Source organism: Protopterus annectens, chromosome 1.part2, assembly GCF_019279795.1.
Source record: "Protopterus annectens isolate FY-2018-M chromosome 1.part2, PAN1.0, whole genome shotgun sequence".
NCBI lineage: Eukaryota > Metazoa > Chordata > Ceratodontiformes > Protopteridae > Protopterus > Protopterus annectens.
Window position 1 is genome coordinate 672,392,615 of NC_056727.1, and position 25,214 is coordinate 672,417,828.

The 25,214-nt window shown below is 41.3% G+C and overlaps 1 protein-coding gene across 8 annotated transcripts in view; it reads right to left on the reverse strand.

Moving 5' to 3' along the window:
* The window catches only part of CEP170 (centrosomal protein 170), a 2,077,048-nt gene that overhangs the window by 53,303 nt on the left and 1,998,531 nt on the right, over positions 1-25,214 (reverse strand). For all 8 annotated transcript variants that reach the window (XM_044058284.1, XM_044058266.1, XM_044058311.1 and 5 more), the window contains one exon: positions 16,922-16,973. In XM_044058284.1, the coding sequence (XP_043914219.1) occupies positions 16,922-16,973 (52 nt within the window). The remainder of the gene's footprint in view (positions 1-16,921; positions 16,974-25,214) is intronic.

Below are 25,214 nucleotides of genomic sequence, written 5' to 3' on the forward strand. Positions count from 1 at the left end.
ATACACACACACACATATATATATATATATATATATATATACACACACACACACACACACACACACACACGTATATATTTTTTTAAGAGACAGAGCATGGTTTTCTATTAGTTTCTTTTGCACCTACCCCCAAACACTTGTTTTAAGCTTGCTAACAACTACTTTGGATAGCGCAGTGGTGCAGTGGTTTGCGTTGTTGCCTCCCAGCAAAAGGTTCTTTGGTTTGATTCTCGACTGGTGTGCCTTCTCTGTGGAGTTTGCATGTCCTCCCTGCATTCATGTGGGTTTCCTCTCAAATTACAAAGACATGCATCTGGAGCATTTCTCCCTGAGCCTCCACTGAAAAATGTCTCATTCTAAGTCAGACTTTCCCAGTAAACAAATGTTAAATAATATAAAATAATAATAATAATACTCACTTAAATGTTCTTTTTTTTTTTACCTTGTACTGCCAGTTAAAAACTTCTGGCAGAATGTAAAACAAAAATACGTAAAAAAATTCTTTAAAATAACAAATATCTCACCCACTCCATTGCTACATCGATGTGAATGTGCTGTGCTGTGTTTTATGGTAAGTGCTTTATGTGTAACTTTTCAATCCGTTAGTGCATTATGTGTAATTCTGTAATCTGTAAACCTTTTTTTTAATACCTTTACTGAATTATCACTTGTGAGATAGGCAAATTTACATTTATACAAAAGCCATTCTATTTAACATAATCTTAGCCAACTACCTGTTGCTTATTTGAGAACAGATCATGGCTGAAAAGGGTCAACAGACAAGCCCACTCACTTGGTTAACAAATTATAATCAAATCAATCAATTACTCAATGTATCAATCAGACAAACACATTAATTGCTAGTGTCTGTCAATAAATTCTGCAGCTTTAGACACCTCTCTACAGATAATACAGAAAGAAGTACTCTACCAGACCATTCCCAAAACATTTGTTTCACCTATTTTGTCACATAAAAACTTTTGTTTTTTAACATTTAATATATTTGCTTGTTTCTAAATAATTTTAACTAGTTTTGTTAAATTTCTACACATCAGCCAGACTTCCAGAACTATCTGCTCTTTAGTTTCTTCGTTATTCATTGTAACTACACCATGGAAAAAACAAACTTCACTGGTGACAATGCACATTCTACTCAGGATTCAAGTCTCTGAAACTCACTGCCTTATCACACTGCAGCTTCAAAAAGATAAGCGTTGCTTTAATAAATCTGCTCTGTCTTGAGAACAAATCTTCCTGTAATTGCTTTAGACTTCCCTCAAAATTGTAATGTTTGCATTGTAGCTGATCATTTATGCATCCAGTCATTTCATCACAATATGACATCTGAGGTGTATACAGTAAAAACAAAAGTGACAATTTCAAAGTACATTTGCGTGGGGGTGTGTACAGGTTTTTGTGTATATGAGTAAGTCTATGTGCCTGTCACTTTTTGAGTATGTGTGTGCATCTGAGTTTCTATATACGTGCAATAATGTCTCTACATGTGTGTGTGTGCGTTTGTGTGTACATATATATGTAAGTGACTGTGTGTACATGCGTCTGCAAGCATGCAAGTGTACTGGCATCATTAAATGCTTCCATTACTTATACATTTGGTGTAAAATACTACCCCCAACAACAACTACATGTCCTGCAGCAACTCTGAAGGAGGAAATATTTTGTATCAAAAATATAATTTAATATCCTTAAAGTATCTATCTTCCATGAATTTGTATACATTTTTAGAGTATCTTGCGCTTAGCTCCACATCCTTTTGACCTGCTCATTCCTAGCCTTAAGGTATCATGAGTACAGGGAATTGCTTTATAAACCACTCGGCCATCTAAACGATACCCATAGGGGTCTAAATAAAGCAGCTTTCTTACCACTGAACTCTCTTCAAGTCCTGCTAAGTAATAACCCGACAGTATTGTGACTACTTAGGGATATCTGTAACTAAACTACTAATGATACATTGTCTAGTATTGTCTGTCAACTAAGAGATTTTTCCTTTGAATTATTAGTACTGATCATTTATTTTTGTACCTGTTTTTACTATTTAAGTTAAGCATTGTATGGAATTCAAACAGTATCTGTATTTCTCTCTAAGTCCTGCACAATATTAACCCTATGTTATAGTGACTTATAAGTGATGCATGAAACTAGGAAATTTTCTTTGACATAGCAAAATAACTTGTTTGATCACTAAAACTGTGTTTCCCTTGTTATTATTACAGCTCCTTATCTAAATTTAGTCTACAGGTTAGGCTATACATTGCTCTGCATTTATAATAGCACCTGATACTTTGTGAATTGTATAGATACATGAACACTATGAAGTATTGTTGCTTACTGTAATTGTGTTTTAGAAACTACCATATCTGCTTTTTTGTGCTGTCTACCTTACTACCTTTCTCTTTCTCCCTATATATATAGTACTAGAACTGTGTTCCAGTCTGTCTCTGCTCCAAACACCTGCTATTTCCCAACTGGATGCCATTGAACAATGGGGCAAAGTAAAGAAAACCTCTAACAGCTCCCAAAGAGACACTTTCCTTTGAAAGACAGTTAAAGTATGTATTGACACTGTTACACATAAACTGATATCTAACGGTTGCTAAGACTCTTGCTTAGAAAACCAAGCCTCTCTGACAGGTTTGCCAGCAGCCAAATCCTTTCATTAACCTTTATTCTCTGTCTTGTATTTTTACAAAAGCTTCTTCTAACCCTATTTTCTTTCTTTGTTCTGCTATTCCTTACTTCCACTCAGACTATCAATCTCTAGCAGGGCATCTTCCATTGCCTCATAGTAGTTGACCTCTTGCTGCTGTCTCAAACTTAGTTTCTTGCACTGTAATTTATAACTTATTTCTAAATTCCTTACCTTATTCACCCTGTTTTCAGCTTGCCTTACTCTGTTCCAAGCTTTCTCTGTCTTGCCTATACTCCTTCTTTCCCTGCACTAGCTATTCCTACAATTTTCCTCTCCTCTAACATCCCGACTATCTTTCTACTAGTGTCCAACCTGTTGCTACATTTCCCCCACTCTCAGATTTACCTGCTGTATTTCTGATACTTTGCTGATTGTCTTCATCCACACTCTGCTCTCTTGTCTCTACTCGCTCCGTTCGCCCTTCGGGCTCACTCCGCTCCCCTACCCTGCCCCCAATTTCCACCCGCCCCCAGTAGTCCTACACTTATACCACCAGTAATCACATCCCCAAACAATCAGACATAACCTCATCATTAGCTCACCCAACCCCTCTCATTTCACACCACACCCAATTTAGCCAGTTGTATCTTCTCCTCTACTACTTACAGTCATAATACTACCTCTCATCTGTACTACTATCTACCTTCCTTTTTCTCTCTTACCTCCCTAACCTATAAAATGTGTACATTATTCCTCCCTTCATATCTTCGAATTGTTATCTGCTTATCACTTTTACCTCCTCTTGTAACTATTTATCTCTTAACTTCCTATGAACACCCACTTCACTCTACTCTTGTGTTTCCCTCTAAACACACCTCTACACCTACATCGCCTTTCACTCCAACCATCTTAAATCTCTCTACCAAACCTAACTACCTACTAGCCAGATACCACAGACTAGCACGCTTTAAGCTAAGCAACCATAAATCCAAAAAATTAAATTACTACTTACACAAACCTCTCCAGCCCAAATATTTCAAACTCCTCCACTCACTGTTGGATGGGGATATTCATCCTAACCCTGGCCCACATCACACCAATACCAATAGCTACAAAAAACAAGACAAAGCTACTTCCTTATCATCTATCTCACCTACCAATTCTCTTACTATAGCTCATCTCAATGTACGAAGCATTTGTAATAAAATTACTCAAGTCCATGCCCTTTTAGAGGCTCACCATTTTGATATCCTATGTTTATCAGAAACATGGCTAAAACCTACCATTAAGGATAATGAAATCACCCCTCCCGGGTATAATATCACTGGACTGGACCGCATACCTAAAAAGGGAGGAGGAGTAGCAATTATCTATAAAGCACAACTGCAAATTAGCATAATAAATCTGAATCTTCCTCTAGATAATAATGCAGAAGTAATCAGCTCCAAATTTCAAATCAACACCAGTAAAGCTATTAATATCACTTGTATATATCTTCCTCCATGAAATAACACTAATACCCTAGAATGTATCCTTAGTTGGCTCTCCATAAACCACACCGAAGAAACATTAGTCCTAGGTGACTTTAATATTGATTGGAACTCCTGTAATAGTATAAACCCCACCTCCCATATAAACCTATACGGCTTCACACAACTCATTAATAGTCCTACCAGAACTAATAAATCTAATAATAACGAAACCACCTTAGACTGGATTCTTACAAATACTCCCCAACAAACCTACCAGTCTGGTACCCTTCCAGATGATCTAAGTGACCATTCATTAACTTATATCATTAGACATAAAACCAACCTAACTTTACCCGCCACTTATAGAACACTACGATCAAAAAAGCATTTTAACTCTGAACATTATCAAGCTGAACTAAAACAATATAATTGGTCCCCACCAAAACATCTCCCCCTTAATGATGCAGTAGAATACTTCAATTCCACATTCTTAACCATTCTGGACAAACATGCCCCAAGTCGTACCATCAGAACCAAAACAAAAGCAGCACCCTGGCTAACTAACAATACTAGGCATACAATTATTCTCAGGAACAAATCCTGGGCTAAATGGCGTATTACTAAAAATCTAACTGACCGACAAATCTTTAGAGAGCTTAGAAATAGCACAAAAAGAGCCATCCTGACAGACAAAAAGAATTATTAGCTTCTGTTACAACAAACCACCAATAAGGAACCTAAAAAATTATGGGCCAGTATTAATAATCTTCTATCTCCAGGCCATTCTATTACACCTAACCCTCAAGACTCTAACCCAGAGAATCCTACACAAATAGCGAATGACTTACTTATTCTTCACTAATACTATCCAAACTCTTGCTAGTCATCTGTCTCCTAATACCTCTAACCTGTTTCTACCTACATCAAATCCACCTCCCACCCTCCACTTACAACCTGTTCCTACTTCCTTTATCTCATCACTGCTCCAAAAGTTAAAACCTACCACTCCCTCTGCAGACAAACTACCTGCAGAATTCCTGCAAATAGGAGCCAAAGCCTTAGCCTACCCTATTTCCATCCTGATTAATAGATCTATAACTGAAGGAATCTTCCCCTCTATCTGGAAGATATCCCACATCATCCCACTACATAAAGGGGGAAACTCCAATGACTTCTCTAATTTTCGACCAATAGCACTTCTATCACCAGTAGCTAAAATCATGGAAAAATGTATCCATAAACAACTACTTAACCACCTTCTCAACCAACAGCCTACTTGCTAACTGTCAGCATGGATTCAGACCTTCCCACAGTACCACTACTGCTTTACTCTCCTTTACTAACTCCATCAACACTAACCGTAACAATAACTATCTATCATCTTCAGTCTTCATTGACCTATCCAAAGCTTTCGACATGGTTAATCATAAACTTCTTCTGCACTTACTTAAATCTCTTGCTCTTGACCCTACTTCCTTAACTTGGTTTACATCTTACCTAGAAAACCGTCAGCAGGCAGTACTCTGGGAAAATTCACTTTCAAATCTTCTACCTATCTCTTTAGGTGTACCTCAAGGCTCTATTCTAGGCCCTCTTCTATTTTCTATCTTTATTAACAACCTACAATTTAATATCCCATATACTACCTGCATTCAATATGCAGATGACTCTACTATAATCTGCACTGCTACCTCTCAAACTGAATTCCAATCTCTTACCCAAAAAGCTTTTAACACTGTAGAACAATGGTTCTCTCACCGCTGTCTACTCCTTAACCCCAAGAAAACCAAACTGCTACTTTTTTCACCTACCTGTAAGTCTACGCCACTATACTTTACTCTTACTTCCTCTGACGGTACTCTCATTTCTCCTGACCTTTCCACAAAATTATTAGGAATAACTATTGATAATAATTTCAACTTTGACTCTCACATCAACAACACAATAAAACTAGTTAATAAAAAAAAAATGGATCCCTTTACAGAATCAAACCTTTCCTTACACCTGCAGCAAGGTCCACCATAGCTAGATCTCACCTAATCTCTACTCTTCTCTATGCTTCCCCCATTTACACTAATCTCTCAAAAAACTAGCAACATCCTATTATAACATTGCTCGATTCGCAGTAGGATCTCCTTTTCGTACTCATCACTGCTTGAACCTAAGAGAACTAGGCTGGCTTGAACTTCCTAACCAGCTTGTACTTCAACAGCTCTTAATAGCTTACAAGATACTATACCATCTAGCCACTAGACCAATACTCTCTAGCCTTATTTCACCATATAATAACCTGAGGCAACGACGTTCTTCAAACAAACTACAGATTAATATTACCAAGCCCAATAACTATGCAGGTGACTGTCTATTCTCCAACTCTGTTGGAAAAATATGGAACAAACTACTCTCTGATATCTCATCTTTGACCTCATTCCCATTTTTCAAAAAGACAACTGAAAATGTATCTCAAACACTGGCTTTGCTCCTGCACTAACCCACACTAACCTTACTTTTTTCCTTTACCTGTCCCTTGTTAACTTTCACTGTACAGAAAACTTTGTAAATATATGTTTTCATATGATTATAGTATAAAAAAAAACTTTCTTGTTTCTATTCATATTATCTGTAAAACCTGTAATAACTACTTATGTTTGTAATCTAATCTTGTATTGCCATTTTCTGATTAAACTTGTCACAACTTGTGGAGCTTTTCTCCCCGGGCCTCTACTGAAAATGGACATATATCCAGCTAGACTAGCCCGGTCAACAAATGTAAAATAAATAAAATAAAATAAATAAAAAATGTATACACTAATAAGAAAAATGCAATACAATTTTATAGATAGCCCATTATCTAGGCACAATAATGTACTCTAGGAAGGGGGAGTTCCAAGATGGCTTCACACTGCGTAAGAGCTTGTTTTTAACCCTTACAGCCTATCTGGACTTCACCAAGGTCTTCAACACCATCCCCCCACTTTGGAATCATAGATAAACTTACTAAGCTGGGCATAAATCCCTACATCACTCCATGGGCTGCCAACTGGCTTACTGACTGAACCCAGACTGTAAAGGTAGCCAACTCCAAATCCAGCTCCAGACAAGTGGAGTACCTCAGGGTTCAGTCCTGGGACCACTCTTGTTTGGCATCTACTTCTCTGAAATACAGGCCAACACCAAGGGACTCTGGCTAACAAAGTTCACAGATGACTGCAAACTGGGAGCCATTATTTAATCCCCATTTGATGTGGATATTCTACAAAACGACCTTACAGAAACAGATGCTTGGTGCCAGAGCCATGGGCTCAAGCTTAATGCCAAGAAATGTTTAGTTATCCCCTTTGGGAAAAAAACATGTATCCTTGAATTACCACATAGGTGGCAGTACACTAAACACCAAAAGTGTGATGAGAGACTTAGGGACACAGGTGGACAATGGTCTCACCTTCGATAACCACATCGCTACAACAGTCAGGAAATCCTTCTATGTGGCACACCTCATCACCAAGGGCTTTTCATCCAGAAAAAAGGAGGTCATTGTCCCACTGTACTCATCACTCATTAGACCCATTATAGAGTACAACGCCCCGTTTGGTATGTACCTCACAAGACATCTGCAACAGATGGAAAAGCTGCAGAAATACCTCACTAAAAGAATCACAGGCCTAAAGCAGATGCACTATGCTGATTGTCTTAAAAAATTCCAGCTATACTCTGTGGCATATCGTCTACTCAGAGGCGATGTCTGCTTAATATACAAGGCCATGTCAAACCCTGAGCTGTTGGACATGCACCACTTAAAGAAATCCCAATCCCTCAGAGCCACACGCTCCAGGGATCTAAACCTTGTCATCACAATGAACAAAACATGCTGGAGGGATAGGTTCCTGACCCAGAGGTGCCCCATACTCCGGAACAGACTGCCCATACATGTCAAGCAGAGCACCTCCTTGGCCCTCTTCAAAAGGAACCTTGACGATTGGATGGAAGATAGGAAATTCACCCCGGGGATCACATCAGTCACCCTGCTAGACAAGGGTCCAGGGAAGTAAATATTGTGGAAAGAAATACCCGGGGAATTGTTATGGCTAGGCTAGTATAGGCCCTAGGGCCGACAGGCTAGTACCAACCTATGAAAATAGAAACTCAGCAGAGAAGGCCAACAGACTTGTGTTTATGGGTGAATTTCAGTAACTGGCTAGTAAGTACACTGCCTGGATGCCAGGAATAAAGAAATACAGAAGACCTGGACAAAATCAGCTACAAAAAGTGAGGAAGAAATACTGACTAGGGAGAGTTCTGCAACTGTTCAGCAAAAAGTTATGCAACCTTTAGATATGACTTCAAATAACCTACAGGATGATATGACAACTGCATACAGACCTGGTTAAATAAACAAAACACCGACAGAGTATATCAACACATACAACAAGAGACTGGAACAAATGGAAGAAGCTTTAAACAGATATTCAGATGAGATGATTAAGCTGCAAAAATCAAGGTCAAAATGAAGAAAATGCTGGCTGAATATGAGACTGCTCAGGTAGAGATGTTTCAAAAAATAATAGAATTAGAGGACAGAGCACGTAGGGAAAACTTGAGATTTTCAGCTATATCAAAGAAGCTGGAAGGAACAGCTTGCATTAAATTTATGAAAGTACAAATAATCAACTGGACTGGTATTCCAGAGCAGGACTTATTAGTTGAACTGGCACTTCGTGTGTATGCTCCAAATCTAGCTATAAGAAATAAGAATGCAATCCTACCAGCGGAAAGAATACATTTTGTCAAAACCGTGGCAGAAGGACAAAATAGCAAAAGTAGGTGAGAGCAGAGTGTTTGTGGAGGATGATGGCAAAAGAGAAGCAAATTCATCCCTCTATTCAGAGAATGCTGAGACTCAAGTGTTAGATTCAAACTGCTGTATCCAGCTGTCTTCAAGGTATTCTTCCCTGGAGGGACAAAATCATTTTTTGATGAAGTGCATGCTAAGGAGGAAATACAAAAGTTTGTCCAACAAAAACTGAACTGTAAAACAGGAGGAGATTTGGCTTTTCGCTCCCCTGGTAATAAAGACCACAGAGAGACTGCAATTGTGAACCCTTTTTGAGTATTTCAATGGAAAATGTTGGAGAGAAGGAAGGGAGCATGAGAGTTTACCAGAAGAATTCAGACTACTTTGGAAATGAAGCAGAGGTGGGATCCGAGTGATGGAAAAGAACAGTACTATAATCAGTAATTTAATGTGGGATTACAAAGCATTAATTATATTTGTGAAATATGACAGCAGAAGAAAATCTGGAAACGTTGGACTTCTTCAAAATTTGTTTGCTGAGTGGGGGACTCAAGTATATGCTCTACTTCATGTCACTAAAGTTCGGAAAAATGCTTTGGGGAGGGGAAGAGAGGGGGGAGAACGGTAACTGTCTTAATAGTATTGTATCGTTGTTGCATGGTTTTCTTTGCATTCTATTTTTGGGTGTAATGAGGATTGTAAACAGGTGTTTTTATTCTTCTCCCCTCTTCTCTTTCATCTTGTACAGTTTGGAGAAACATAGGCAATGTAATGATTAACAAGAAAAAGGAAAAAGGAAGCTTGGTTAAGGGGGCATGACAGAGTTCAAAGTAATGTGTCTTTTTCATTCTTGCATGGGGAAATGACTGATTAAGGACCTTTGTTTTAAAACAGAGAGCAAGTAAATGAAGAAAAAAATACTGACTATTATAAGTTTTTTTTCAGCACTTGCAAATATGTATACTAAGTAGCATTTCTGCAGCTGCTCTTCATGCAGCCGTGGAGACGTGATAAAAGAGAAACTGGAGGCAGTCTGGTGGAATGGGATTGGCTGAGGGAAAAGAAGTAAAAGGAACAGAGAAATTGAATGGAACATAATGTTCCCTGAAAACAATCGGGTTTTCCCAAGTGTGACAGCTTTAAACATTAATACAAAACCAGTTAGACATGAAGTAAAGTTCTTTCATTTTTTTTAAATGCAATAGGGATACTAATATAAACAGGTGCTTTTGTTTTTTCTTGTTCACCCTTCTCTCTTGTTCTTTGTCCAGTTTTGACAAATGTAGGCACTGCAATGAAAAAGGAATGAGGAGGGGAGGAGATGGGGGGACAGAGGAAGGGTCTGGTTAAGAGAGTATGATAAAAGAAAACCTTAGGCATTATCCAGTAACAAGTTTATTGCAAAGCATGTAAATGAAAAAGAATACTGAATATTTTAAGGCTATTTTCTAATAAGCAAGGTACCCTTAGCAGTTTTGTATCTGGTTTGCATGTCACTAGGAGACAATTTGATAAAGAAAAAAGGCTTGGAGAAAGTGTTTACTGAAAGCATTCAAGTATTTACTCAACTGGGAGAGTTATATAGATATAAAAAAAAATCAAATAGCACTTATTCAGGCTGTACCATGCATCTTACCATGACTAACCTTTCTTTTTGGTTAAATTTAGCTTGTCTGTGTAGCTATCTACTTACAACTTGTAATCTTATTAGGAAGCAAAAAAACATGTACAGTGGATATAAAAAGTGCACACATCCTTGTTAAAATGCCAAGTTTTTGTGATATAAAAAAATGAGACCACGATAAATCATTCCAAAACTTTTCCCACCTTTAATGTGACCTATAACCTGTACAATTCAATTGAAAAACAAACAAATCTGTTAGGGGAAAAATATAAAAAAAAAAATAAAAAACGTACAATAAGCTGGTTGCATAAGTGTGCACACCATTAAACTAATAATTTGTTGAAGCATCTTTTGATTTAATTACAGCATTCAGTCTTCTTGGGTACGAGTCTATCAGCATGGTACATCTTGACTTGGCAATATTTTCCCACTCTTTCTTTCAAAAGTGCTCAAAATCTTTCAGACTGCGAGGGCATCTCTTGTGCTTTAATTTTCCTCTGGTGAAGCCATTATTTTGTTGATTTGGATGTATGCTTGGGTCACTGTCTTGTTGAAAGGTGAAATTCCTCTTCATCTTCAGCTTTCTGGCTGATGCCTGAAGGTTTTAGGCCAAAAGTGACTGGTATTGGAACTGTTCATAATTCCTTCCACTTTGACTAAAGCCCCAGTTCCAGCTAAAGAACAACAACCCCATAGTATGGTACTGCCACCACCATGCTTCACCGTGGGGATGGTGTTCTTTTGGTGATGTGAAGTGTTGTTTTTGTGCCACATGTACCTTTTGGAACTGTGGCCAAAAAGTTCAACCATGATCTCATCAAAGCAGAACACATTTTTCCACATGCTGTTGGGAGACCTGAAGTATTATTTTGCAAATGTTAGCAGGGCCTGAATGTTTTTCTGTGTAAGAAAAGGCTTCCGTCTTGCAACCCTACCCCATAGTCCACACATATGGAGAATACGGGAGATTGTTGTCACATGTAGTGCACAACCAGTACTTGCCAGAAATTCCAGCAGCTCCTTCAGTGCTGTGTAGGTCTCTTGGCAGCCTCCCTAGCCAGTTTTTGTCTTGTGTTTTCATCGATTTTGGAGGGACGGACAGTTCTTTGCAACGTCACTGTTACCCCATATTTTCTCCACTATTTGATGAATGTCTTCACTATGTTCCATGGTATATCCAATGCTGTGGAAATTTTTTGTACCATTCTCCTGACTGATACCTTTAAACAATGAGATCCATTTGATGTTTTGTAAGCTCTCTGTGAACCATGGCTTTTGCTGTAGCAGCCAATTGAGTAAATGTCAAGAAAGTCCTACTAGGACAGCTGAACTTTATTTGGGGTTAATCAGAGTCTCTTTAATTGATGGCAGGTGTGTACCCAAGAAGACTGAATGATCGTAATTAAATCAAAAGGTGCTTCAACAAAGTATTAGTTTAAGGGTGCCCACACTTATGCAACCAACTTATTGTACGTTTTTTATTTTTATATATTTTCCCCTAACAGATTTGTTTATTTTTCAATTGAATTGTACAGGTTATAGATCATATTAAAGGTGGGAAAAGTTTTGAAATGATTTATTGTGGTCTCATTTTTATATCACAAAAAAATGGTATTTTAACAAGGGTGTGTACACTCTTTATATCCATTGCACATAGTTGCGTGTGTTATTGTAAAGTTCATAGGTTTTAGGAGTTTTTTTTTTTTGGGGGGGGGGTTATGTGTTTGAGGGCTTTCAAAAAAACAAAAAATTATGTAATATGCGACATAGGAGCAAATGGATATGACATGAAACAACTGTATAAAAGACCAACCTGCCGAACAGCATACACATGTAACATAAAAGTTGGAACTAGACATTTAGCAAAAGAGCAATTATATATAAAATGTGGTAATAATAACTATATAAGAAAATTATGCTTTCTGTAATGTCTTTCAATCTAAATGGTCTTACAGATATATATAAAAAAGAAAGAGTAGTGAACTATATTAAAAAACAGAGAGTGCAAATAGCCATGCTACAGGAGACACACCTGGAAAGAACCAAACGTATATTTCATAAAGAAAGGTTTTCAGGATGGTTATTCAGCAGAATACCTGGGACAAAGGAAAAGAGGAGTACTTAACATTATTTGCAACAGGAGTTCCAATAGTGATAGAAGAGGGGAAAAAAGATAAGAATGGAAGATGCACAGTACTAACGGGCTACTGGCTAGGGAGGAGGATTACACTGGCATGTATTCACATCACCCCTAAAACTGCTATAATGGAGCTTAAGAAACTTCTGGGAGAAATAATCAGCTTTCATCAAGGAATATTACTTATAGGTGAAGACTGGAATTTGGTTTGCAAAAGTGAAGATGTGCCTGGTGGGCCTAGAAGGGAAAATATAACAAGGGAGGGTAGATTTTTGAAGAAATTTATGAAAATGTCTGGTATGGAAGATGTGAATTCTATACTTCGAATTCAGAGTGAATTTACATATTACTCACAGAGATACAAAAACTGGGCTCGGCTAGATAGATTTTATATCTCACAGGAACATGTGCATTTAATTGAAAGTCCTGAAACGCACCCAATAACTACTTCAGATCATGCACCAATAATAAATAAAATAAAAACGCAAGGTAATGAAATGAAAATAAGACACTGGTGCTTTTCCACCTACCAGTTGAAAATTGATGAATTTAAGGAATGTGTTGTTGAATTAATTCAGGAACTACTAGAGAAGATAGATTTATCTTCTGAAAATATAGCTAAGGAGTGGGATAAAATTAAAGTGGAGTTTAAAACTAGACTGGAAATAAAAGAAAGGGAGATCTGGCTACACAGTAACAAGAATTATTTAGACGGGCTGACAAATGTTAAAAGTATTGTAAAATAGAAGGAATTTCTCAGAAGAAGACAAGGAGTAACTGCAGAATGCTAAACAGAAAATAAGGGATTACCTTGATAATATGCATGAGTTTAGAAAGATTACTGTTAAATAACTGTTTTTGATAATTCCAGAGCACAAAAACTTCTAGAACAACTACTCAGTCAACAAAAAGTGAAAAGGGCAGTCACCAAGCTTAGTGAGCCTATAACAAGGAAGATAACAAGAGACCCTGTAGATGTATTAGAAATATTTTAGAAATTTTATGAAAATTTGTATAAAACAGAGAAATATGGAAATCAAGAAAATATGCCAAAGCTAGAGGTAGATGAGGCTCAAATACTAAGAGGATTGGAAGGGATGAGATAAAAATGGCTATGTATAACCAATCCGCAGGAAAGTCCCCAGGAATAGATGGTGTTCCTGTGGAAGTTAGGAGGGAAAAAACTTATAAAGATCTGGAAGGTATTGTTTAACAGTATTTTAAGACAAGGAGAAGTATCAGCATCCTGGAAGAAGGCGGTGGTACTGGTAATACCTAAAGAGGGTAACAATCCATCAGATGCAGCTTTATACAGACCCATTTCAATACTAAACCATGATTAAGTGTTTATGTCTATAATGGCAAAAGTGATACCAAAATTGACAGATATGGATCAGTGTGGTTTTGTGGAGGGGAGGTAAACATTTTACAATTTTAACAGAACACTGATGATCCAGAGGGAATCAGAATGTAAGAAAGTACCACTTTTATTAGAGGGTCTTGATGCAGAGAAAGCATGTGACAGAGTACACTGGGACTTCATGAGCAGGGCAATGGAAGCATTTGCTTTCCCTGATACAATTATAAGGTTGATCGGAAGAATATATGAGGGATCGGAGGTGCGAATTAAAGTGGGTGGGGTCCTCCCCGATAATTTCTGCTTGCGTAGAGGAACCAGGCAGGGTTGTCCGCTTTCCCCTTTGTTGTTTGCATTATATTTAGAACCACTGGCAAAGAAAATAAGGAATTCAAGGATATAATTAGTATGGTAGTCAGAAAAGCTGGCTCTATTTGCAAATGATATTATTTTATACGTGACAAAACCAGAAAAGGACATTACAGTGCTGTGAAACATTTTAAGACAGTTTCAAATCTTCTTGGGGTACAAAACTAATGAAGCTAAAACAAAGACAATAGCGGTAAATTATGTACCCACACATGAATTGGTCCAACAATATCCATACTTATGGGGACATGACAAAATGAAATATTTAGGAGTATGGATTAGAAATGACTATGTGGTGGCAGCTAAGGATACGTGGAAAGAGATTAAACAGAAGACAATACAAAAATTGAGAAACTGGAAGTTTTGTTATATGGGTATGGATACTAAGATACAAGCCATTAAAATGCTTTTAGTCCCTTTAGTCTTATACACAGGTCAGGCATACTTTTATCAAACAGAGGAGACATTGTGGATAGCAATTAAAAAGAGTTGAAGGATTTTATCTGGGAAGGGAAGACAACAAGTGTAAAGTGGGTTAAGCTGATTATACCAATAGAACAAGGTGGACTAGGACAACCTAATTTGAGGGGTTATTTTAGAGCAACACAGTTACAGCTCTTAAAGATACCACAAGCAGAAAACAATAATTCAAAGTGGAAAGGAATAATGCTGACTCAGGGAGGAAGCTCAAGAAATAAGGAGAGATTGGGATTTTGGATGCAGTCTCTTAATGAGAACAACCAAACTCATACAGAGTATTATATTCATAAAATAGCAGGGAGTATTCTAAAAACCAAACCAGCACGAGAATGGAGAAAAGAGATTTTGCCGATAGGGTTAACTGTGGTCAGGGATACGGACAACAGGCAAATGGGGGGCTGGAATTTATTGGAGAAAACTGTCAAAGGAACCAAGGTATTGGGAGCAAGTAACTAGAAAGGGAAAGGCAATAGAATGGGAAGAGGTCAAGAATTTCTTTGGACTGGAGGTTAGAGATTGCCTTCCTTATCAAGGATTGATATCGGAGTATGGCGAAATAGAAAGAAACAGTGGGCTCCTAAATGAAAGACCAGCACTGGTAGAGTTTTTAATAGACTCTAGAACAGAAGCTGCCATTAAAAAAGGAATAATTAGTAAAGCATATAAAATATTGCATGATAATTACAAGAATCAATCAGAGGAGCTTAGAAAGGATTGGGAAGAGAGACACTGGATAAGTAATTCACAAAAAACAATGGGGGATATATGTATATCTCCCAAATATGCAATAAAGTCTAGACTATTTAGGATCTTTACCTGGAAGTGTTTACATAGGTATTTTTATACCTCAAGTAGACTCCAAATAATTTTTCCTCAGGTGGATAGCAAATGTTGGAGGTGTGACAGGCAAGAAAGAGGTAGCTGGGAACATATTTTTTGGAAGTATGATGAGCTAGCAGACTTTTGGGATTCCCTGCAGACCGCTCTGTCGGAGATGCTGGGTGAGTAGGTTGGACTAAATGGGGAGATGATTTTTTTGAGTTATGCTACACAATCAGAATTGCCTAGACATAGTAAAGCATTGCTGAATCTAATTATGGTGGCTGACAAAAAAGCAATTACTAGAAAATGGAAATCAAAGTGCAGACCAACTTTACTAGAAGTACTGAATATAGTAAGACAGATAAAACAACTGGAACTGGGATCTTTAGAAAAGGGAAGGAGCAAACTACATAGGAAAAAATGGGAATTGTGGGAACAATATATGCAGAGCAGGAAAGAGGCTTAAGTGGCAGGATTTGAATGAGCTATATAATGCTTAACTGACAATTACTGAATGGTTTATAAGTGATGTATAATGTTTACAACTATAGTTGTTTCAATCGTGTCTGTGAGGTAAACTGTAACTAAAGTGATATTTTGTATGTTTTTCATTTATATAAATGTAAGACTGCCTTTATCATATGTGAAAATTTCATACAGATGTTTGGGAAAAAATGTCGTCTAGGAAGGGAATTACAAGGAAATAGGCCTTCCTTGATGATGGGCCTCACAACACACCTGGGTTTTACAATATTTCCCTGCAAGACCCACCCTATCATGGATTGCTGCTTACTTGCTTGCTGCATACATGCCTTTGTATTACATTTTTCATGTATGCATATGTTGTACTTCGATGTAATTGTACTTCTGGGGTGTGGCTGGAAATGGACATGTGTGGGTCAGTCCACTTACTCTCACTGATAAAAGTAACAGATGAGTAAACAAAATCCAAGCCAGCAATAACAAAACATCTAAGCTATTATCTGTTATGTTTGTATAGATAATCTAAAGTACAGCAGCAGCTGAGGAATTTGCAAACTGCAAAATAAGTTTAAGTGTTTATAAATATGTCTCACCAAAGGGGGTCTTTAACACGTTACATATAAACTAATATAAAATAAACATTAAAAATCATACAATTTAAAAAAATTAAAAATGCTAATTTCAAGTGAAAAAAACAATGAGTTAGATTTATTTCTGCATCAGCAGTCTTACCTTGTAACTGCTTTTCGATTCGTTTTAACTCCTGCAAGATTGATGAAATTTCCTGAAAAAAGTGGAAGCACTATTTAAAACTTCAAACAGTGACCAACATTTTATAGGTTAACATTACTTAATACATTGCTGAGGTTAAACTGCTACTACCACCTAGTTCTGGCACAAACAGATAAAGAAATGATTACGACCAGAGGCTGAATAGCTGCTTGGGGCAATGGAACAGTCTGACAGGTGGGGAGTTAGCAGTGTATTCTGGGTGAGGGAGATGGAAGTCCTGCTCAGGCCAACCTGCTCTCCATGCAAGTGGAAGCTCACATATTACCAGCGACTGCAGGACTACAGTATGTGTGCTTGGAAACTGTAAGCCGGTGATAGCCGTTCTCAATGATGTGCGAGTGGAAGCACGGACATGCAGAGAAGGGTGAAGTATGCCCCTGCTGTGATAAAAGTACATGGTCTGTCACCAGGAGTGGAGTTATGGCCAAAATAAATATCCTCATTGTTGGGATGCTGAAGAGGGCACAAACATCATCATGGCTGCCTCTAAGATGGCTTCCCCACCTGGCCTATTCTTCCCCTCACTGGGGGATACCCAGCATGGTGGAACAAACAGACTAAGCTGATAGGTGATATGTGATGGCTGATAGGTATTATGGGAGAAAAGAGGCAAAGGCAAATAAATAAATATAAAAACAAAGAACACCTGCATTATCTTGACTGTGTAATTAATTTAATTTTAACATTTCTTACCACTGTAAGTTCACAACAGTTTCACTCTTTATTAACTGTATACATGCTACTTGCTCACAGGATATGGAAAAGTCAAGAAAATTCTGTGTGCTCAAAGCTTTTGCTAATTATCACTAAATTAGGACAGCACAATAACAATTAACATTAACTTTCAGGAAAAAAATTTACATTCTGAAGACAGAAGAAATGTTCCTGCATGGATCACGATAAGCTCTCAGAAAAAAATGGAATTTCAGGGGCCTCCTAAAGGAAGACTCTGAATTGCACTCCTGAATCAGGGAAGATAGTTGACTGCAAAGGACCTAAATAGATACGCAAAAGAAACTTTGTCAAACATGATAGGGAAGCACCTCGAGGGGGGGGGGGAATATATATATATATATATATATATATATATATATATATATATATATATATATATATATAAAGGGTATAAACCAACGTCTTCATAACCTTTCCAATAAATGGAAGAGTCTAAACAGCTATAATCATCCAGAAGATTTCCATCCAGTAATGACATCTTAAGGGCTGGGTAAATCAAAGTCTCTTCTAACACAGAAGGAAAAAAGAAGTTATGTACTCACCATAACGTTCCATCTGAGTAGGTACTTCATTTGTCTGCAACCTGTGGGTATCGGATCCGATCTTGGATCCGAGCCGGCAGCTTTCCAAGCTACAAGATCTGAGCTCCTAGCTCCTCCCCCCTACCCATAATCCCCTGCTATGTGCTACATTACCTCAGATCGAGTTTTTTTGCCTCTTACACAACTCCTACCCTCGATAGAGGAAGCAACACCAGATCACTGTCCTAACAGCAGAACAAAGATTTCTTTGGTGATCATGAGTCCCGAAAAGGTTCGGGGGATGGCAGGGGAGGTCGGCTGCACAGAAATGAAGTACCTACTCAGATGGAACGTTATGGTGAGTACATAACTTCTTTATCTGAAGTAGTTACTTCATTTGCTCTGCAACCTGTGGGACAGAGTCCCCAGCTACCTAGGGAAAACCCTGGGCGGCCTTATGGAAGGATATTCCGAAGCACCGCGGAGCCAAAGGAAGCCCTACCTCTCGATACCATATCCAACTTATAATGAGAAATAAACGCATGAGAAGAGGACAAGGTAGCTGCTGAGCATATGTCATCCAAGGGGATCCTGGACCAGAAGGCTGCTGAGTCGGCCACAGCCCTCGTAGAATGAGCGGGAATTCCGATAGGAACTGGTTTGCCTGCAGATAAGTACCCGTGAACTATGAATTGACAAATCCAATTTGCTACAGTCACTTTGGAGATGGCCTTACCCATGGCCGATTTAGGAAATGACACGAACAACTGGTCCAACTTGTGAAAATCTTTAGTCCTGTGCAGGTAAAAACACAGTTGTCTGTGCACATCCAATTTATGCAATTTGTATTCTCCTCTATTCTGAAAATTTGGGAAGAACACGGGTAATTTTATTGATTAATTGATATTTGGCTCCGAAGCCACCTTAGGTAAGAACGACGGATTAGTCCTGAGGAACACTCTATCCTTATGAAAAATGAGATGAGGATGCTTCATACATAAAGCTTGAAGTTCTGAAACCCTTTTGGCTGAAGTAATGGCCACCAAAAAGGCTGTTTTCCAAGACAAGAATTTTAATGGAATCGAAGCCGCGGGTTCAAAGGGTGGGCCTGTCAAGGCTTGTAAGACCAAGGTCAAATCCCATGGGGGCACCACCACTTTCACCGGAGGCTTCAAGAGAAAAACGTCCCGCAAGAAGGTTTTACATAATCTTGTAGAAGCCAAAGATCCTAGTCCGTCTCCCACATGAAAATGGGAGATAGCTGCCAATTGCACTTTAACTGTAGAAGCACTTGCTCATTGTCTAAAGATCAGCGACAGGAAGTCTAGAATAGTAGGAATAGGAATTGTAAATGGATCCAGGCCTCTATCTTTAGCCCAGACAGAGAAACGTTTCCATTTGCTGTAGTAAATTTTCCTAGTAGCCGGCTTATGTGCTGTGACTAGAATGGCCTTAAGAGGAGATGAGATACCGGGAGTCCTAGCCATCAGTGGAACTGGAGCAACCAAGCCACAAGCTTGAGGTTCACCAGGTTTGGGGATTGGTATCCCGCCAGATGTGAAATCAGGTCTGGAATGGGATCCAGTATCCATGGCGGAGATACACTGCGAGACCGCAGGTAAGGGAACCAGATCTGGCGAGGCCAGAATGGGGCTATGAGGATAACTCTGCTCCCCAACCGACGTGCTTTCTGTATGAACTTCATCATGAGCGGAAGGGGGGGATAAGCATAAAGTAGACCGGTCGGCCAAGCATGGACTAGACTAGAGCGTCTCTGGGATTCTCCCCTTCGGGGGGAAGTATTGCGAAGTACTCGCTGCATTTTGTGTTTAAGGGAGAAGCAAAAAGATCGCAGCGAGCCCAACCCCATTTGCGGAAGATCTGCTTCGCAACTGATGGACTGAGGGACCACTCATATGGAGTGAGAATCACTCTGCTCAGTTTGCCCGCCAATATTTTGGACTGACCCGGAATGTGCGTTGCTACCAGAAAACAGTTGGTGGATATCGCCCATTCCCACACTCTCATAGCCTCCCGGCAAAGGGGGTAGGACCTGGTTCCTCCTTGCTTGTTTATGTACCAGACTACTGACATGTTGTCCGTCTGGATTGCAATAGTCCCCAGAGGTAGAAGGTCGTGGAGAGCTTGCAACGCTAGAAGCACCGCCCTCATCTCTAGGACATTGATATGCAAAGCGGTCGCTAGGGAAGTCCACATGCCTTGGACGGTTCTGCCCAAACAGTGCCCCCCCCACCCGAGGCAAGAAGCATCCATGGTCAGCATGGCTTGGGGGGGGGGACAACAAAGGGCCTCCCTTCCCTCAGCTCTGGGGCATGGAGCCACCAAAGAAGGGAGTCCCTGCAAACTCTGCTCAGAGGAATCGGGGTATCCAACGGATGGAGTAGTAGAGACCATTGAACTTGAAGGGTCCACTGCAGAACCCTCATCCGCAAACACGCGTGAAGGGAGAGACTGATCGCTGCTGCCATAGATCCTAGTGCCCTCAGGACTAAATCCGCCACCGGAGCCGGACTTTGAAGAAGGGTTAGCACCTGAAACGACAAGCTGTTCAGCCTGTCTGCAGTTAGCATAGCTCGAGAGATGCGCGTATCTAACTTGGCCCCTATGAACTCCAGGACCTGTACGGGGCAAAGAGAGGATTTCTGAAGGTTCACAGAGATGCCTAAGCTCTGGGCAAGGGTCAGAGCATAATCTCTTGCCATGCAGAGCTGATGCCTGTTGGTGGCGGTAAGGAGCCAGTCGTCTAGGTACGGAAAGACCTGAATGCCCTGAAGTCTCAGGTGGGCTGCAACCACTGCCATGACCTTGGTAAACACCCTGGGGGCTGAGGTGAGGCCGAACGAGAGAATCCTGAACTGGTAATGACTGGCTCCCAGCCGGAAGTGGAGAAACCTTCTGGATCGTCTGTCCATCAAAATGTGGTAGTACGCATCCTTGAGGTCTATAGAGCACATTCAGTCATTCTGCCGCAGAAGGGGGAGAATCGATTGGAGAGTGACCATCCGAAATTTTTCTTTGGGAATGAACAGGTTCAAAGCGGAGAGGTCTAGAATGGGTCTTAGGTCCCCCGTCTTTTTTGGCACTAAAAAGAACCTGGAGTAATAACCCAATCCTGACTGGTCTGGGGGGACGGGCTGGATGGCTCTTTTTTCTAGCAACTTCAGGACCTCTGAAGCCGCTGCCTCCCTTCGATCGGGTGGAACATTGGGGAGGCGTTTGGTCGAGGGAGGGTGGTTTATGAAGAGGATGGTATAACCTCTGGATATGATGCAGAGCACCCATCGATCTGTCGTAATGGACTCCCAGTTTGACAGGTGCTCTGACAACCGCCCCCCGACTGCCTCCAGAGAGGGACAGCCGGGTAAGCCCTCAGGGCTGCTGTGCGGGTCTATCCGAGAAGGGTTCCCCGGACCCGAAGTTACGCAGCCCCACTCTGCCTCTGGGCCGGCATCCACCTTGTCCTCCTCTGCCTCTAGAGGACGAGGGGTCCGAAGCTGGATGGGATTGCTGGGACTTATGGAACCACAGCTTCTTTTGTCCCCTCTGATTCCTAGAAAAGGATCGTTGGGGATTAGAGAAGCGGACACCGATGGCAGACAGCGTCTTCCCATCCTTCTCGCGAATGGTCTTGCCGAAGAGCGAAGATCCGTCAAAGGGTGCATTCGCGAAGGACGCCTTGAAGGGATCCACGAAATCGCAAAGACGGAGCCAGGAGTGACGTCGCAAGACGACCCTGGCTCCGCTGGACCTAGCGGCTCCTTCTGTGGCATGGGAGAGTAGACGCATGGACGTGTTAGAGATGGATTTCAGAGTGGCCATACGAGTCGAGAAAACTTTCTTGTCCTCAACCGACATGGACTCTGGGGGGGCTGCAGCGTATTCCTTAATTAAGTCTCGTTGCAGTCTAATGGAATGTGCCATATAGTTTAGCGCCCTTATAGAAAAGGTCGCTGAACTAAACATCCGCTTCCCAATGCGGTCCAGCGCCCGAGATTCCTTATCTGGCGGGTGAACCGAAGAACTCTCCTGCGTGAGTTCTCTCTTGGTGGCAGCCGCCACCAACATGGCATCCACAGGGGGTTCCCTTGGCCCAAGACTGTCTATCCACTGGGGGGCTAAGGATCTTGTCGGGTCGCTTCGGGATAAGCTCCACGGTGTTGGGCTCCTTCCACGCCCTGGTAGTAATTAGGTCTACTAGGGGGTCAACCGGAGGGGACACCCAGGAGGTAGAAGGGCCCTGCCTCAAACGCATCCAGGAACACGGATTCATCAGCGGAAGGTTTTTGGGCAGACCACCCCTCTCTAATACGCAACATTTCCATGATGTCTCCGAAGGAGACATCCTCGGGGGGTGACCTTGGGGAACCTTCCCCTTCATCTAAATCCGTGTCGGTTGTAACGGACTCGGGGGAGTCCAGGTGCCTCCTCTTGCACCGACGTTTACGAGGGACCTCCTCGGTGGGACTGTCCGAAGAGGGCTCATCAACGGGGTCCTGTTCCTCCAAGGGAACCAACTGGAAGGCTTGAGCAGGCTGTCCCGATGGTCGGATGATGGAGGATAGACCCACATGCAGCGGGGGTATGGGAGGATCCAACACCTGAACCGGGGACCTGGAGGTCCTTGACAGTACCCTCTCCACAACCTCAAAAGCCGAGAGAGCTACTCTTGCCAGGCTCCGAGAGCAACCTCCTCGGCTCCGAGGTAGGGATCGTGGTCGGAGCCGATGCAGCCGGAGCCGAGAGAGAGGTGTGCTTCGACCCCAATGGAGCCGAAGACACACCAGCTCCTCTGGATCCGATGCTCAGCCCTCGGCCCCGAGAGCTCGGATCCAACAGACTCGAAGGCACAGGCGGCATCGAAGCGACTGGAGCTATCGGCGCCGACGAATCCCCGTTTCCGAAAGGGCCCGGATCCGATGACTAACGGGTCGGAGAAGGAGTAATCGGAGCAAAGATGGGGGCCGCACCCCCCCGGGGGGGGGAGGCAAGAGCACCCCCATCTGCATCTGGGTCTGGATGAATCGGCGCATCATCCGATCCATATCCGCTTCAGTGAGGCTTCTAGTTGATCTTGAAGAAGTCGTCGAGGCAGGCCGGGAGGGCCTCCTCGACGTCCTCGAGGGAGACCGATACTCCTCCGGCGAAAAACTTGGCGAACGGAGCCGAGAGGGGGAGGATCCGGAGACCCTCGAGGGAGACCTAGCCAGTTTAGACAGCAGGGCTGAGGGTTGAGTCTCAGCCCGCCTTTTGTGGGACTTATGTCCCTTGTCTTTATGTCTTTTCTCCACCGTAGTGGAGGTACCTGAGTCCCCCGAACTCACAACCAAAGAGGGAGGTTGAGTCCCAGGTTGAGTAGGGGCACAGAAGGCGCGAGGGCTACAGAGACAGCCTGTGCCTGAGAGGGGGAGGAAGAAGAAGCCAATTCCTGAGGCAACAAGCCCGCCAGGATCAGCTTGTTCTTCCTGTCCCTGAGAGCTTGGGGATTAAAGGCCGCACAGATTGTGCAGGCCGATGACAAGTGGGCCGCCCCCAAGCATAAAACGCACTGAGTGTGGCCATCCGCCAGCGAAAGCTTATGGCCACACTCAGTACATTTTGAAAACACCGCCTTAGGCCCTTCAGCCAGAACACCACTCACACCAAAAACACACCCAGACACTAAGTGGGGGGAGGGTGAAAAGCAGGAACTACAAGAAACTAGTTAGAAGGGGAAAATAAAGGTATCTAACTAAACTACACTAAGCTAACTAACCCCAGGAACTACACACTCTCACAACTAAAAAAGATTTTTTTTTTTTTACAAAAAAAAAAGGGTCAATCTCGCCAAAAGCCAAGGAGCTCTTCAAACGTAGCTGCTTCAGCCGCGGCAAAAAAAATGATCTGAGGTAATGTAGCACATAGCAGGGGATTATGGGTAGGGGAGGAGCTAGGAGCTCGGATCTTGTAGCTTGGAAAGCTGCCGGCTCGAATCCGATACCCACAAGTTGCAGAGCAAATGAAGTAACTACTTCAGATCATCCTGTTCTTCAGTGAGGTGTGCAAAATCTGTACAATAAATAACACTATTGACTTGAGGCAAGAAATTACCACCCTTGTAAGGCCTAGATCCAAAGTGCCACAGGTGGAATATATAACCAAAACGTCATTAATAAGCTTTACTTAATCCATGTAATCAAACCAAGCCCAACATAAATCTACTTCACTCACCTGACACAAACAGCTATATTCAGTATTTGATTCCTGAGGACAGGGTTGCCTTTGCCTTGGAAATCATGTCTGCAAAAAATGTGCAGCTTCCTTGCAGTCACCGAAGTAAAATTCTACACTCAGTCTAACAGAAAAGGCATGCACAGCATGTCAACCATCTGAAGGAGTGCAGCTGGATGGTAAAATGCAGAAGTGATCATCTTACACTACAGATTAGCTTCTTTCAAACAGATCTTCATCTGGTATGCACTATACTGCTCATCCAGATCGAGGTCATGCTTGAGAAGGCACATACTATTCCACTGCCATTTCAACCTCCATCTTAGCCTATGCACCAACCACTGCTCATGATCGAACCAAGTTTCCAGTTGAGCCACCGTCCTAAGCTGAACACCAACTGAGGTGACCTAATACAGCTCTTTGGCAGCAGCAGCATTACAAAATATTATCAGCAGTGCATCTATAATGTAAACACGGACTTCTTTCAAGATGCCTGGATTTTAAGATTTTTAAAATGACCAGCTCAGTGAACGAAGACTGTAATGGCAGAAAGCTAAGCCTAATATAAACTGTGTGGTGGTCCAAACTAAGAGGCAGATTCTGCCACCATCCTCCCGGCATCAACACCAAGCTGGAAGATTAAGTCAAGTAAGGATCCAATATTAGAAACTGTAGTGGAAACCACTTGAGTGAGGCCAAAGTTCTCTAACAAACCCAATAACTCCAGTTAGCAAGTCTCGTCATTGCCA